The 17,904-nt window shown below is 43.4% G+C and overlaps 1 protein-coding gene across 1 annotated transcript; it reads right to left on the bottom strand.

Annotated features, from left to right (window-relative positions):
* Positions 1-13,402: 13,402 nt before the first annotated feature.
* Positions 13,403-17,064, bottom strand: LOC137320185 (probable G-protein coupled receptor 139). The gene is made up of 2 exons (XM_067981905.1): positions 16,968-17,064; positions 13,403-14,298 (listed from the first exon to the last, which is right to left on the bottom strand). Exons 1-2 carry the CDS (start codon positions 17,062-17,064, stop codon positions 13,403-13,405), a joined length of 993 nt encoding a protein of 330 aa, XP_067838006.1.
* Between the last annotated feature and the right edge of the window lie 840 nt (positions 17,065-17,904).

Here is a 17,904-nt window from a genome sequence, read left to right as displayed (position 1 = left end):
TTTGGCCTTTTGTTAAAGGCAAATCGTATTGAACTAACTTGATGGTGTTTTTGATGAGGTAACGGAGAGGGTTGCTGAGGGCAATGCGATTGATGTGGTGTCTGTAAACTTTCAAAAGGCGTTTGATAAAGTGCCTTCTAATAGCCTTGTCATCAAGATTGCTACACAAAGGATAAAAGGAGCAATAACAACATGTTTCGAAAATTGCCTCAGTAACAGGAACCAGAGAGGAGTGATGAACGGTTGTTTTGGGGATTGGAGGGAGGTGTACTGTAATGTTCCCCACAGTTCGGTGCTCGCACCACTGCCCTATTTGATATTTATTAATGACTTGGACTTGGGTGTACAGGGCACAATTTCCAAATTTGCAGATGACGCAAACCTTGGAAGTATCGTGAACATTGAGGAGGATAGTGATAGACTTCAAGAGGATATCGTAATTTATCGCAGAAAAATGCAAGGTGATACATCTCGGTAGGAAGAACGAGGAGAATCAATATAAACTAAAGCTCACAATTCTAAAATGTGTCGATGGACGGAGAGGTCTGGGGGTATATGTGCACAAACCGTTGAATGTGACGAGGTAGGTTGAGAAAGCGGTCAACAAATCATATGGGATGCTGGGCTTTATATTTTGAGGCATAGAGTACAAAAGCAAGGAGGCTATGATGAAGGTTTATAAAACACTAGTTCGACCACAACTGGAGCATTAGGTTCAGTTCTGAGCACCGCACTTCACGAAAGATGTGAAGGTTTTAGAGAGGGTGCAGAAAAGATAAACTAGCATGATTCCAGGGATGAGGGACTTTAGTTCCGTGGATAGCCTGGAGATGCTGGGCTTGTTCTTCTTGGAACAGAGAAGATTGAGAGGAGATATGACAGATTTACTTGAAATCATGAGGGGTGTTGACAGAATAGATCGAAAGAAACTGTTCCTTATGCCAGAAGGATCAAGAACCAGAGGAAATAGATTTAAGGTGACTGGCAAAAGAACCAAAGGTGACATGAGGGAAAACCTTTTTTACACAGTGAGTGGTTAGGATCTGGAATGCACTGCCAGGGGTCGTGGTGGAGGCAGATTCAATCGTGGCTTTCAAAAGGGAACTGCATAAATACTTGAAAGGAAAGCATGTGCAGGGCTCCTGGGATCGGTCGAGGGAGTTGGATTGGCTGGATTGCTTTTGCATCGAGCCGTCAGGGCTCGATTGGCTGAATGGCCTCTTTCCGTTCTGTGACATTTCTATCAGTCTCGAAGCTCAGCCTGTTTTTTTGCTTTCCCAAATCTTCAGAAGAGAAAGTTGCTTTTTGTGCAACGCTGCGCTTCACTGCACCAAAGAATGGTGTTTGCTGAATTTTTCTTTGCAATTTGCATTCAGCAAGCAAACATGTCGAAATTCAAAGCACTGTCTCTTGAAATGCAGGAATTGCTTGGATCGTGTCCTCGGACAAAGTTTCCATTTTGTTTTACGCCAATCTTCATGCATCAGTGCCTTGCAATATTTATTCACAGATTATCCGGCAAGATGTAATCGGAGCTGCGCTGAGCAGAGTGAAACAGAAGCAGTGACGATGGAAGAGACAGGTTTGACTTGTAGCTGTGTGATTGGCTGAGCATCGATGCTTAGCAGAGGAGAAGGAGTGGAAGCTGAACGTGTGAGTGGCAAAGGGCCGGGTCAAGATGGCAGTTTGGAATTGTCCATTGCTTGCAGTTTTGCTGATGGGAGAGGGTTGGCAACAGCCTCGAGAGGTTGACCCAAAGGAAATTCAGAGAGGAGTTGAAGAATGGAGTGAAATATCCTCTCGCAATGATGGTCAAATTAATTAGATGAGATGGAAAATAAATGAAAATTAAATAAGCAAATGGCAGACTTGTTCAATAATTCCTTGAGAGGAAGGGGATAATATTGCTGACATTCCAGGGAAACTAATAATGAATCAATGACTGAAACTCACTAAAGTTATGCTAAGCAAGAAAACAATATTAGAAAAAATAATCGGCCGGATTCTGGCATATACATATCGCTGAGGCTCACAGCGCTCCGCGTTATTCATGTGCAAATCGGAAAGCGACTGCTTGCGAGTGCACATGCGCAGTTAAAAGCGCAAATGCAGAAGCTCCTCTCCAAAATGTGATTCTTCGCCCAACTGTTTCTCGCCGGTTGGCTCCCCGTTCAAATATATTGAACCACGTGAAGTTCCTGGACTGAGGTCGCAGCGACAAACTAATCTCGCCACAAAAAATAAGTCAAGTCAGTTGAAGTCTAAGTATCGTTTTAACGGCGTGGTATGTCTCAATTACTGCCAAACAACCTCTCTGGCACTGAAATTTAACTTTTAAAAGGGTGGAGTATATTTACTTCAGATTTTAATTGTTGTTGGATGTTAAAGCAATAATTAAATGAATTATTTTCCATTTTTCTTATTGCCTCTTTTATATCTGTCTCATAATACAAACGTTTTGCCGTCTCTTGATTTTGCTTTCGTTGCCTGATTTAATATTGAATTCATTATTCTAACTTATACTTCCTGGTTCTGACTGCTCAGTTATTAACAATGCTTCATTGTGATTTGTTAAGGAAGTACAAAGCTGCTTGCCCCACGCATTCATCCTGTCTATTCTCTTATTCCTATACTCACTCGCACGTGGCACCGGTAGGAATCCAGAGATCACTGCCTTTGAAGTCCTGCTTTTAAATTTATCTCCTTACTCCTTAAATTCACCTTGCAGGACCTCAGCCCCTTTTTTACCAATGTCGTTTTTACCAATATGGATCACGACTACTGGCTGTTTACCCTCTCCCTCCAGAATGCCCTGCAGCCGCTCCGTGGCATCCTTGACCCTAGCACCAAGGAGGCAACATACCATCCTGGAGCCACGTTTGAGGCCGCATAAACGCCTATCTGTTCCCCTTACAATTGAATCCCATATCACTCTTGCCCTGCCACTCTTCTTCCTCCCCTGCTGTGCAGCAGAGCCACCCGTGGTGCCCCGAACCTGGCTCTTGCTGCATTCCCATTTCTGATCTGGAATGTAGTGCATGAAACAAAAGCGGAAGCAGATTCAATAATAACTTTCAAAAGAAAATTGGATAAATATTTGACAAAGGAAAATGTGCAGGGCTTTGGGGAAAGGGCAGGGGAGTGAGACGAATTGGATTGCTTTTCAACGAGCCGCTCATCATCGAAGACCGAATGGCCTCCTTCTGTGCTCTACCATTCTATGATGCTATGATTCTATGAATATATTCTGACTGTCAAAATGTGGCAAATGGCACATAACACTAAATTAAGAGGCACAGTAAGGTGTGTAGATGGGAGGAGGAAGTTTCGAACGGACATTGCCAGACTTAGCGAGTGGGCAAAAGTGTGGCAGATGGAGCTGAATTTGAGGAAGTGTGAGGTCATCCACTTTGGATCCAATAATGAAAATTCGAAATGTTATTAGGAAATGTGGAGGAGTAAAGATATCCGGATGTCAAAGAACATAAATCATTAAAAGCTACTGTACAGATACAAAAAGCAATCAAAAAGGCTAATGAAGTGTAAGCCTTTATCTCAAGGCGGCTGGAAAACAAAAGTGCTGAATTATGCTTCAGATGTACAGATGCTTGGTCAAATTTCATCTGGAGAACTTGGTTCAGTTTTGGGCAGTTCAACTCAGGAAGGATATATTGACGTTGGAGGGAGTGTAGCACAAATTCAATTGAACACGTGGGCTTAAAAGGGAAAGTTATGTGGACAGGTTGCATAAACCTGACTTGTTTTCCCTTGGGTTTAAACGGTGGGAGGGCCATTTAATAGAGGTGTTTAAAATGATCAGGAGATTCGATAGGGTCGTTTCTGAGAAACTATCAGCTCTGGTGGAGCGATATAGAATAAGTGAACATATTCCTGCAATTAGAGCTGGGCCGTTCAGGAGTGACATCAGGAAGCACCTTGGACACACAAAGGGTAGTGGAAATCTGCGGATGCTGGGTCAATTGAAATTTTCAACAATGCGATTAATAGATTTTTGTTTGGTAAAAGTATCAAGAGAAATGGCTCAACGACGTGTAAATGGAGGTCAGGTACAGATCAGCCGTGATATGATTGACTGGCAGAACAGGCTGGAGGGGCTGCATGACCTACTCCTGTAACTATGATCCTGTGTAAATAACTGAGTTTGTAAAAACACTTCTCCAGCGGAGGATACTCAACACACGTCATCGACTCAATCACTAAGTTAAAAACAGGAAATGCTGGAAATACTCAGCGGGTCAGGCAGCATCTGTGGAGAGAGGAAGGTAGAATAATTTTTCAACCGATGACCTTTCGCCAGAACGTTATCCGACCTTCGTCTCTACTCAGACGATGTCTGACCCGTTGAGTTTATCAGGCATTTTCTGTTATTATTTCAGATTTCCAGCATCTCACTTCATACTTTCTGTGAGATGTCTGTCCGCACATTAAAGGTGCAGTTTGGCACCGCTGTATTTGCTGAATTCCGAAGAATCTCAAAGCACAAATAGGGAAATGGAATCAAGGTGAAAAGAATGAGATCCCGCTGGGATTTGATGCCAGGAACTCCTGCAGATTTGACAGGCTTTTTCATCAACTAAGGCATGGAGCCCTGCGGCACATCCGAAACACCACATCCGGTCACTGCAAACACTAGCAGCCTTGTTGCTTTTTTTTGAGGGTTTAAGTCAAGTTTTTGTCGATAAATCACTTTGTCCTTCTCTTTCTCTTGTCTATTCCCATGTGTTTCTTCATACTGCCTCGGGCTGTGTTTATCTCTGTGTCCATCTTTTGGTTAATTCTGGGTCAATCCCTGTGTCTGGGTTTGTTTCTGAGTTAGTCGGAGGCTTTAAGAAATGTTCTAAAACTTCCCCGATGAATCACGCAGAGGTGAACAATTTACTCGAGATTTTTCTACCTTAATTAGCAGAGCAGTTCAGACACGTTTCCCCCTTTCACTGGGAAACGAATGGGCCGAATCTTCTTACAATGTTCCGTTTATTGGGAGGCAGCAGATAAAGCATTCGGTCTCGAATCATTCGTCCATTCATGTTTATGTCATCTGACGCGAGAGAGCTGTGAAAATTGTCACAAGAGGATAACAACAAGCATTGGTCATTTTCATTTCCATTCCAGGCCAGCTAGTTCTGATCGGTATTCTCAGTTCTGTTTTGCCAGTTCGATTTGAAGGCAGATTAAAACAGCTTTGAGATGTTTATGTTCGCTGCATGACAGCACTCCCATCGGCTGCACGCATAAAATGTGTCCATTCTTTGCAGGACTCCAACGGTCACCAATCGGCCTGGAATGAATCATCCAGCCTGAGAGGAATGGCACAGTGTGAGCACCGGCTGCATTTGAAGAGCAGCCATTTATCCTTTTCCAATATTCTTCATCGGGAAAGATTAGACAGGACAGGGAATCTGTCTTATCCAGCGCTTCAACTGAACGAAAACCAGCTTCTGTGCGCCAGTAAAATGAAGCCGAGAAGAGCAGGAAGTTCTCTGTACCCCTTAATGAAGAAAGGAAGAAAAAGAGAACGGAACCATCCCAGGTTATGAGCGGAGATGGATCTTTTCAACTCAAGAATTCACATTCACTGCAAGAAAACAATCTGTCATTGCACAATGAGCTGGATTAAAGCTTCAGTTACGTGGATTGCAGTCGCTGCTCACGTGGCTGGCGGATTTGTGAATGTTGAACTCGAGAATCGAGCTGTGAACACATTTTTAAACGTGTCTTCATTGATATGGGAAACATAAGGATCGACTCCAAACAGGTTTCACCGATATTTAAACGCGGATCACCGGATTTAAATTCGACAGTGCTCACCATTACACCATGTAAACAACGCAGAGATTGCGTTGAACACACACCATTCAAAGAACCCTGGCTCCTTTCTCAGCATACACACACATACACACACAAATACACGCACACATACGCAGACATACGCACAGACGTGCGCACATACACACAGATGCGCACTCAAAAGCCCGCACATAGACACACATACACACACAAACGTGTTCACATACACGCTCTCACATCGACACCAAAAAGCACACATACACGTTCGCCACACATACACACGCATCCACACTCAATCAAATTTACACACACACACGCTCACACATACATGCACGCAAAAGCACACACCGACACACGTGCGTCCGCACGCACACAAACTTGTGGAACTGCTTCCTGTGTGGAAACGTGCTCTTGAAATATATCTGCTGATATTCCAAAGTGGTACATCAGCAGATGAGATCCCGCATTGTAGATTCCTGGCTAAGTTCTGAGCATGAGGCGTCAGGGGACAGGTCGCAGAATGGATAGCAAGCTGGCTATAAAACAGAAAACAGAGAGTTGTTGTTAAAGCGAGCTGCTCAGACTGGCAAAAGGTGGGCAGTGATGTTCCATAGGGATCACTGCTGGGTCCATTGTGCTCACAATTTACATTAATATTTGGATTCGGGAATCCGAAGTATAATTTCAAAGTTTGCGAGCGGCGTGAAATTGTGAGGTATAGTTAATAAAAAGGAAAAATGCGTCAAAATGCAAGAAGACATTAATAAACTTGCGGAATGAGCATGTAATTGGCAAATGAATTTCAATGTAGTTAATTGTGAGGTGGTGCATATCGACAGGAGGATTAAGGAGGCCACATGCTGCTTGGTTAATAACAGTCTAAATGGGATAACAGAGCAGAGGAATTCATGGTTACCGATACACAATTCACTAAAAGTAGCAACACAGATTACTAAGACCATAAAAAAAAGTAAATCAAGCACTGGGGTTTATTTATCGAGGAATATAATAGAAAAGCAAAGATGATATGTTAAACTTCCACATACCTTGGGTGGGCCACAGACTGAGGTCCAGTATTGGAGTTTGAGAATTGGCACAGTTAGAGTACTGTGCACTGTTCTGGGCTACATACTATAGAAGGATATCGAGGCTTTGGAGAGGGCGCAATCAACATGAACACGCATGATGCCAGAAATGAGAGGACATCCTTATCAGGAAAGGCTGAACAGATTGGTTCACTTTTCTCTAGAAAAGAGAAGGCTGAGGGGTGACCTGGTAGAGGTCTTTAAAATAATCATATGGTTTGATAGGTTAGACCGAAAGAACATATTTCGACTGCTGGGCATGTCCAAAACTAAAGGTCCTAAATATAAAATAGTCGCAAATAAATCGAATAGGGAATTCCGGAGAAACTTCTTTACCCAAAGAATGGTAATAATGTGGAACACACTACCACAAGGAAGATTTGAGGCAAATCGCATAGATGCATTTTAGGGGCAACAAGATTACAACATGAGGGAGAAATGAATAGACGCGTATCCTGATAGGGTTAGATGAAGTGAGGAGGGAGGAGGGTCATGTGCAGCATAAATAGACCAGTTGGGCTGTGTTGTAGTTTAAATGTAACTCGATGCAACTCGATACATGACTGAGAAGGACTCTGTGCTGAAAATGTGGTAAAATGCCGGGACTGAGGTCCAATATTGGGGTTTGAGAATGGCCGCAGTCAAACTGGTCACAGGTTTGGCTCCGTTTGATTTTCCGAATCAACATTCTCAGCAATCACTCTGAAGAAACCCAATTTCCACTTTTAGCTGCTGGGCTACCATCAATAAGTTACCCTATGATATGCCATGCCTGACCAATTGATGCTGGAATTGGAAATTTTGGAGAAAGCGAAGGACTGCAAAATTTTGCATTGAGTTTTGGTAGATGTTTGCTCAATAAATAGACGTGTGTGAAGTAAAATAAAGAGAGCTTGCATTTATATCGCGCCTTTCACGACCTCAGGATATCTCTAAGCGCTTTACAGACAATGAAATATTTTTGAAGTGTAATTATGGTTGTAATGTAGGCAATACAGTATATAATGCTTATAACATGTATTGTAGAAGTACATTTAATTGTGTTGAGTGACTGTTTTTAAGGCGTTTCTACTAAACTCTGTAAAAGTGGGCAAAACAGAGTCACTGTCGCCACACATGAAGCAGCTATTTCTCTTTTGCACCAACAGAGAAATTCTTACTGCTCCTTCCTATTTCGTTGCTCGATCTATGAACAGACTTTCGGGAAAGTGAAATGAATTTCAGTGACAGTAAAACGACCCTGGCTTCAAGTTGAACAAGATTGAACTGGCGACACCTGTATTTGAGAGGCTGAAGTGGTTAACATTTCTCCCGAATTTCAGTAAGAGACAGCACGGAAAGATTGGTAGCGCTGAATGTCACCCGGATGGTGATTCATAGAATCATAGAAGTTACAACATGGAAACAGGCACTTCGGCTCAACATGTCCATGTCGCCCAGTTTATACCACTAAGCTAGTCCCAATTTACTGCACTTGGCCCATATCCCACTATACCCATCTTACCCATGTAACTGTCCCAATGCTTTTTGAAAGAAAAAAAATTAGCCGCCTCTACTACTGCCTCTGGCAGCTCGTTCCAGACACTCACCACCCTTTGAGTGACAAAATTGCCCCTCTGGACCCTTTTGTATCTCTCCCCTCTCACCTTAAATCTATGTCCCCTCGTTATAGACTCCCCTAACTTTGGGAAAAGATTTTGACTATCTACCTTATCTATGCCCCTCATTATTTTATAGACTTCTATAAGATTAGGTAACCTCCTACTCTGCAGGGAAAAAAAGTCCCAGTCTATCTAACCTCTCCCTATAAGTCAAACCATCAAGTCACGGTAGCATCCTTGTTAAATCTTTTCTGCACTCTTTCTAGTTTAATAATATCCTTTCCATAATAGGGTGACCAGAAATGTACACAGTATTCCAAGTGTGGCCTTACTAATGTCCTGTACAACTCCAACAAGACATCCCAACTCCTGTATTCAATGTTCTGACCAATGAAACCAAGCATGCCGAATGTCTTCTTCACCAACCTATCCACCTGTGACTCCACTTTCTAGGAGCTATGAACCTGTACTCCAAGATCTATTTGTTCTATAACTCTCCCCATCGCCCTACCATTAATGGAGTAGGTCCTGGCCCGATTCGATCTACCAAAATGCCATCACCTCACATTTATTTAAATTAAACTCCATCTGCCATTCATCTGCCTACTGGCCCAATTTATCAAGGTCCCGTTGCAATCCTAGATAACCTTCTTCACTGTCCACAATGCCACCAATCTTGGTGTCATCTGCAATCTTACTAACCATGCCTCCTAAATTCTCATCCAAATCATTAATATAAATAACAAATAACAGCGGACCCAGCACCGATCGCTGAGGCACACCGCTGGACACAGTCCTCCAGTTTGAAAAACAACCCTCTACAACCACCCTCTGTCTTCTGTCGTCAAGCCAATTTTGTATCCAATTTGCTACCTCACCTTGGATCCCATGAGATTTAACCTTATGAAACAACCTACCTTGCGGTACCTTGTCAAAGGCTTTGCTAAAGTCCATGTAGACCACGTCTACTGCAAAGCCCTCATCTATCTTCTTGGTTACCACTTCAAAAAACTCAATCAAATTCGTGAGACATGATTTTCTTCTCACAAAACCATGCTGACTGTTCCTAATCAGTCCCTGCCTCTCCAAATGCCTGTAGATCCTGTCTCTCAGAATACCCTCTAACAACTTACCCACTACAGATGTCAGGCTCACCGGTCTGTAGTTCCCAGGCTTTTCCCTGCCGCCCTTCTTAAACAAAGGCACAACATTTGCTACCCTCCAATCTTCAGGCACCTCACCTGTAGCTGTCGATGATTCAAATATCTCTGCTAGGGGACCCGCAATTTCCTCCCTAACCTCCCATAACGTCCTGGGATACATTTCATCAGGTCCCGGAGATTTATCGACCTTGATGCGCGTTAAGACTTCCAGCACCTCCCTCTCTGTAATATGTACACTCCTCAAGACATCACTATTTATTTCCCCAAGTTCCCTAACATCCATGCCTTTCTCAACCGTAAGTTGAAGTGAGAGTGTGGGTGTTAAAAAGTATCTGACTTGTGAGAGGAAATAAATCAGATCAGCCCAACCGAACTCAGTATTAACCATCCAATTGACAAATTTCAAATACAAGTGGTCTTTTTAACTATCCAAATGTTTCTGGTAAAAGTGCTGATCAGAAAACAAAACCATTTTCTGAGCTGCCCGCCTGAGTTAACAATGCAGCGTCTTGGCTGAATGGGTAGAAATTGTGTGCTGTTTTGTCTCTCTCCTGACCACTGCCTGAGGCTGAAGCAGACTGTTCGAAAACTTGGCATTCTATTTGATTCTGAGCTGAACTTCCAACCCCACATCCGCTCCATTACTAAGACTGCCTACTTCCAGCTCCATATCTCTGGCCTCCAGTCCTGCCTCAGCTGATATGTTGCTGAAATCCTCATCCTTGCCTTTGTTACCTCTCGACTCGGCGACTAAAATACTCTCCTCTCCGGCCTCCCGCCTTGCACACTCCCTAAAATAGAGCTCATCCAAAATTCTTGCTGCCCGGATGTTAACTTGCACTAAATTCCCTTCACCCATCACCCCTGTGCTCGCTGACCGACATTGGCTCCTGTTCCGTCAAAGCCACATTTTGAAAATACTCGTCGTTGTTTTCAAATCCTTACATGACCTTGCCCCTCCCTATCTCTGTAACCTCCTCCTACCCTACAACCCTTCGAGTTCTCTGCGTTCCTGCAATTCTGTCCTTTGCACATTCCCAATTTCCTTCGCTCCAACATTGCCTTCAGCTGCCGAGACCATAAGTTCTGGAATTCCCTCGCTAAACCTCTTCACCTCTCTCCGCCTTGTGACGCTCCAGAAAATCTCTCACTTTCACCAAGCTTTTGATCGCCTGTACCAATATCTCCTCATGTGGCCCGGTGTCAAATTATGTTTGATAATCGCTGATGTGGCGCCATGGGGCTTCTTACCACGTTATTGGCACGATAGATAAAAGCAAGTTGTTGTTTTTAAGTATTTGAACGAGAGTACTGTCAGGTATCTGTCTCGTTGAGCATTGTACTCGAGGGACAGAGATATGTCAGTACCACGTATGCATAGATTGCAATGACATTACAGCACAGGGATAGGCCATTCGGCCCAACTGATCAATGCCAGCTTTTATGCTCAACACAAGCATCCTCACACAATTTCGAATTTTATCAAACTGCTTCATTTGTGGCCTCTTAATTTTCAGAGTCCAAATACACGTCAGGGACCCTTTTCAAAATTCCAAGAAACGTGTTCAGGAGAATCCTAGTTTCTGTTGTACATGATGTTGGAAACATGGACAGTTAATCCATGAGTTCCACATCGCCTTGTCTGCGACAAACATTTTTTTTTTCATTCGTGAGAACCAAATAAAAAAAGCACTTTATCAAGTGGCTAAAACGGTGAACCTTTCCCACAGGGGAACTGGAAGAGGCCGTTCGACCTTTCAACGGATCATTAACTCTGAGCTGAGTCATTTCACCCGTTTACACCATGGCACCAGGCAGCATCTTTCCCTTCCCAATTTCCCAACACGACAGTTCAAAGCGACGAATATCTGCTTCACAAAAATAGGAATTTTGCATTTGTTTCTTTTCGATTTAAAGACCTGTGGCCCGCCCTTTCACCCAATCAATTGTCGCCAATCGCCCCACTCCCTCCTTAAAACAAGTAATACTGAAACGCTGTTTTAAAACTCTCATCTGCTATTGTAACACGGTAGGCCGGAGGATACTAAGAGTCCAGAGGGCAACACTAAAAATGCATTTACGAACACACCAATTGTATCGTCAACTAGAATGGTACAGATATGAGAGACTTCAGTCAGTGGAGGGAAGAGAGAAGCTGGGTATGTTCTCCTGAGAGCAGCGATGTTTAAGGGAAGGTTGATCAGATGTGTTCAAAATGATGAGGGGTTTTCATAGAGTAAATAAGGAGAAACTGTTTCCACTGTTCGGCGAGTTCGTAACTAGAGGACAAAAATATAAGAAAATTGACAAAATAAACACGGGGCAGACGACGAGTTTGGTCTCTCGGGACAAGGAGTGGCCTGTACCGAGACAGAGGAGTGTGCTATAGCGGGACCCGGGAATGTGATATACCGTGATCTGGGGCTGAGGTATATCGGGACCCGGGAGCATGATGGATCGGGATCGGGGAGTTTGCCTTAAGGCGACCGGGGATCGTGCTGCATCTGGACCTGGGAGTGTGCTATTCCTGGATCCGGGGCCGTGCAGTACCAGGACTCTGGATTGTCCTGTACCTGGAACTTGGAGTATGCTTATCCGGGACCCCGAGTGTGCTGTACAGGGTCCGGAGAGAGTGGTTTTCCGGGAGCGGGGAGTGTGCTGTGCAGAAACCTGGGAGCATACACTATTGGGACCCGGGAGTATGCTATGCTGGGACTTGTGATTTTGCCGTACCGGGACCGGGAATTTGCCGTATTGCGACAATGGAGCATGCTGTACCTGGATTTGGGACTGTGCAGTATGGAGACTTTGGACTTTATTGTACCTGGACCTGGGATTTTGCTGTAGCCGGACCTGGGAATGTGCTGCCCTGGACCCGGAAGTGTGCTGCACAGGGACCCGGGGGTGTGCTGTACCAGGACCGGGGAGCATGCTGTACCGGGGCGGTTCAGTGTGCAGTACCGGGATGCGGGAGTGTGCTTCACCGGTCCCGGGAGTGGAGCAATATTGATCTGCTACCGATCTATTTGTCCTCTTACAATCTCTGTAACGGTGGACCAAGTTATCACTGGGCTAAGTGTCTTTTAGTTCGATGAACAACCTGCTTTATTCAACCACAGGTAAAAGATACAGAACACTGAACACGATTAAATACATTTGATGCAATCAGTTCAACATCTGCACGGAAACTATCACAAATAAATAGAACACACTTGGACTAAGGCGCACGGGTTGATTTGAATTAACATTGATTCTTTTTCTCTATTTGTCGCAGTGACGCTGCACAGATTAATAACCTCCACAGTCTACCTGCTGCCTTGACTGTTTTCTGGTGTCTATCTTGGTATTCAAAAAGTCTTTCTCCAACGATTGGCAGGGATCAGAGAATCTTATCAACACTGAGATACTAAACATCCTCTGTTTGACCGGACTTTTTTCACAAATGGATTATTTTTTGGAAATAATCAAAACAAGAGGTCATTCCCAAAACACCCCGGACTGCGAGCTGAGCACAGGACTGTCTAAAGCAGCTAACCGCTATTGGGCAAGTGCACGGTCAAACCGCATCTGTCGACAGATCATGCCTGGGTCGTATCTGGTGAAGAATGGCTACATTAACTTGCTGTTAAGACGGGACCAGAGCGTGAAATGTTTCACAAAATATTAAGAGTTAAAGATGCCCAATATTGGATTCTATAGAATATGAAACAAAATCCCTGAGAATGTTAGAAAGTGTGAGATCTTCTCATCTAATTAATTTGACCATCATTGCGAGGGGATATTTCACTCCATTCCTCAACTCCTCTCTGAATTTCCTTTGGGTCACTGCATAAATAAAAGTGTTCGTGCAGCAACTCAGGAGCTGGAGCATGAAGCCGATTTCTCCTACAAATGTGGGCAGGGGAACAGGATATCCCAAATAATCCAATCGTCTCAATACAGAACACACCATGAACACCACCCATAACAGGATGAAATTCCCCGATATAACAAACAGTACAATGATAGATTTCCTTCGGTTCTCCATCTCTGGGTCACTGGAACTATCCCCACTGCTCGGACCCCGGATTCTCCTGCGGGCTCTGCTGGCCACTAAAATGTGTCTGACCGTTAATACATTGAACAGTACAATCAAAAGAAATGGAATGAATGGCGTGAAAATGTAATGCATTAATTCAATGACCGCCCAGGCCAGCGAACGAGATACTTCGGGATTCACGCTGCAAAACCAGGGACTGTTAGAAAGCCAATACTCATTTTTATACAGAAAATACCAGAAAATGTTCTTCAAGCCGCTCAGCACGGTCACTGTTCCGAGAACCACAGCCGCCGTCTTCTCGGTGCAATATTTAGTTTTCAGCTTCTGGCAACAAATGGCCACAAATCGATCAAAGGTGAAAGTGACCGTGAACCAGACTGAAAAATCCGTGACTGCATACAAAAGGACGGCGTGGATATTACACACTCTAATGACCCGCAGAAAACTAAATTGTTCCCAATAAACAATAGGAATCTGCCTTAAAATCAGATCGATGATAACGACCAGTAGATCTGCCGCTGCCATGGCCACGAGGTAGCGAGTGACACATTTGGAGAGACCGCACTTTCCGCGAGACAGGATAACAATCGTCACCACGTTAACTGTAAGCAAGACGGAAATAGGGAAATGATTCACCAGACAAAGTGAAAAAAACTAATTTGATGCGTTTCCAGTGAAATAAAGGAAGGATCAGATGATAGATCAGGGATATTAATGTCCTTCAAAATAAACTCAAATGCCCTAAGAATTTGCGGCTTGACTTTGCCTTCAGTGATGGAATCTGATTATTTTAGCTGTGACGGGTTTTGCAATCAGGGTAATGAATCGGCAAATACGTGAAGCAACGGGATCAAATGAAACATGGTTCAAAACAGAAATTTAATTTCGAATGAGTACAGAAGTAACCAAATGGGAAGCTAGAGCCTCACCGACACCTGAGCCAGAGGGGGAAGGAAAAGCTGAGATGTTTGCATGTTTGAATTACAGTGTTTGCGCGTTAGCTGCTGGGGTGATACCTGGATTTCATGTCCCGAGGTGCGGAAGGGATATAAGCACCCGGGGTTGAAGAGGAATGATGGAATCGCTGATACCCTTTGTGAGGAATAGAGAGCGAACAACACCCATTGTTTTTGCTCATACACTGACTCTGGTCACTTGTTCAAGGCATTAAGAACATCAGTACAATTGCACAAATCAGAACCGTCCACCCAATGTTTTAATAAACATAAGGGATTGGAGTATAGGAACACAGGAATTGGTAGATCAAGAAACACCAAGGTCCATCGAGTGCACCTTCTACCTTCCCGGTAATCGCATGATGCAACGATAATGGAGTTGGCAACAAATCATAGCAATCAGTCTCTGTCAATTAATGTACAACAGACCAAGACAGGAGGAGAGGAAAGCCCCATGTTTGGGAACCATAGAAGCAAAATCACCTTTTTCCCTCCCAAGCATGTTAAACTAACCATACGTCATGTCTCATATTACTCATTTACTGTCCCCAAAAATTTATTTTCTGGAAGAAACCTCGCTAATGAATCAATACTAACTGCTTCCACTGCCTCCCGAAGGAGCCTGTTCCAGAGATTGGCCACTGAAACACAGAAATATTTTTTTTGCAGCTTACTTTTGACTTTATCCCCCAAACTCACCCTTCAATTGCAGGCCTTGCCCTCTACTGTCCTATCGTTGTGGACACGGTGAAACGGAAACAGCCTGTCGTCGTCCACATTATCTCGTCTTGAGATAATTATTCCACTTTTCCTCTCCTGGTCAAAAATACTAAATATTTCAATCCCTGTTCGTTTTATATATTAGAAGTGAGGTCCAGTCTGATACTCTGCTCCCTGATTCCCAATGATCAATCATTGGATGAAAGGAGTTACAGTCACGCTTTGCTCCGTGATCGGCAATTAGATAGTCAGGGTCATGTGTGATGCTCCGCATCAAAAATACAAATGTAGAAAATGATAATATAATGTCGTTAATTTTGCAGGCAAGTTTTATAATTACATTAAAGGTAACATTTGTAACATAGAGCATTTAAATTAAATTGTGGATTAATATGACTTGTAATATAATACACCATAGAATCATAGAATCATAGAAAGTTACGGCACAGAAGGAGGCGATTGGGCACATCGTGTCCATGCCGGTCGAAGCGAGTTAACCAGCTTAATCACACTTTCCAGCACTTGGCCCGTAGCCATGTTGGTTACCGCACTTCAAGTGCAAATCTCTCCTGTTTAAATGAGTTGAGGGTTCTGCCTCCACCACCCTTTCAGGGAGCGAGTTCCAGTCTCCCATGATCCTCCAGGTGAAAATAAGTCTCCTCAGTTCCCCTCGAATCCTTCATACCTATCTGTGATTACAAATCGATCTGAATTCTCGTCAAAAGTGTTAATCTTGCTCTTTCCCTTCAGAAGTGCGAATTCAATAAACTTCCAATTTATACAGGGATTATGCACAATAAAATATTGAATGAGTTTCACTATCAGAATGCGATCCTTAAATTGATTGAGGGTCCCGATCAGAGAAACGAAGCACTGTACCTGACAGGCACGGGATTAGATTTTAATGCAGATTAATTATTAGAAATGAAACCATTAAATGATTTGAATAAAATAAATAGTAGCTCACTGAACCATTCTAATTTAACCATTCAGAGACAGTGACACCAATGTAGACCATGGAGCGGTGGAAAGCGAAAGAGTTGAACCAGATTGGATCATCAATGCATTCGTCATTTATCTGGTAGGACACATCTGTACAACTAAATAACTAACTATATCTGCCAAAATTGCAGACCGTGTGAGATAATAAAACATTTCTCACTTGTCAGTCGGACTCAGTATTTACAGCAGAATGCACACTTTTAATTAACAGAAAGATCCAGTCACATGACGTGTGCTGCAGTCTGAAAAAAGACCGGGATCTTAATAAGATCGCCTGGAATGTTACTAATAATGGCAACTAAGGGCACACTTTTCATTGAACTGACACCAATGAATGGGAATTCACATCAGTGGTCCATGGGCCATTATCAAACACACACAAGAGAAACGGAAATAAAGAAATAATTGCCCTTTAATAGCGTCTTTCACAATCTTAGAACCTTGCAAAGTGCTTCACAACCAATGAAGTTGGCAGTGCAATCACTGTTGTAATGTAGGGAAAGTAATAAAATAAAGAGATGAACAGGCGGACAAAGAAGCCGCGTGCAGATAAACTCGGCTTCCTGAAGTACCAGGTGCAGATAGTAACTTACCCGGGACACCGAACGCAGTCAGGATGGGGTAGTAAATCTTTTGTATGTCATTAAGCGCCCATAGAATCTGAAGCTTGATCATAAAACTCAGAGACATTATTTCCCCTCCAGTAAGAAGCGATGATTCGATGGTTGGTCCTCGTGCTGGGATCAGTTCTCCGATTGAAACATTGAGTGGATTTTCCTTAATTATAGCAGAGCGAATTCAACCGTTCGGAAAATGAGGTCCCGCGCTGACTGGGTTTAATTACAGTCACTGAACAAACACACTGTTTACACAGGAGCTACTTCAGAACTTGTCTTCCTGGGGACGTGAATGTCCACGAAAAACCTAAAAATATAGGTTGGTGATACTGGGCAACCACGAAAAACCTAGATATGTAGACTGGCTGCATCAACATACCCCTGTAAATCCAGATATATCAACTGGTAATCCCAGTAAACCCCGATAAATACAGATGTACAGGCTGGTGATCCCAGTAAACCCTGATCAACTCAGATATATTGGCTGGTGATCCCAACAAACCCTGATAAACCAGAAATACATGTTGTTGATCTCAGTGAACGCCGATAGACTCCTATATATAGGCTGAAAAACCTGATAAGCCCTGAAACTAATATATCCAGATATGTAGGCTCGTGTGTCAGCAAACTGTGATAAACCCAGTGATAGGAAACAAAGAGTCGTGGTGAACGGTTGTTTTTCGGATTGGACGGAGGTGTACATTGGTGTTCCACAGGGGTCGGTTCTGGGACCACCGCTTTTCTTCATATATATAAATTAATTAGAATTAGGTGTGCAGGCCACAATTTCAAAATTCGCAAATGACACAAATCATGGAAGGGTAGTAAACAGTGAGGAGGATAGTATTAGACTTCAAGAGGATATAGGCAGGCTGGTGGCATAGCGGACACGTGGCAGATAAAATTTAACGCA

This window comes from Heptranchias perlo, unplaced genomic scaffold, assembly GCF_035084215.1.
Source record: "Heptranchias perlo isolate sHepPer1 unplaced genomic scaffold, sHepPer1.hap1 HAP1_SCAFFOLD_996, whole genome shotgun sequence".
Taxonomy (NCBI): Eukaryota; Metazoa; Chordata; class Chondrichthyes; order Hexanchiformes; family Hexanchidae; genus Heptranchias; species Heptranchias perlo.
Note: the sequence above shows the minus strand (reverse complement) of the source record. Positions and strands in the feature narration are given on the sequence as shown.

What these genes read in the sequence shown, in the direction of transcription:
- LOC137320185 (XM_067981905.1), bottom strand. Translation starts at nt 17,064, where the DNA reads ATGTCTCTGAGTTTTATGATCAAGCTTCAGATTCTATGGGCGCTTAAT. An exon ending in GACTGCGTTCGGTGTCCCGG is followed by an intron (nt 14,299 to 16,967) that starts GTAAGTTACTAT and finishes TCTTGCTTACAG; the next exon opens with TTAACGTGGTGACGATTGTT.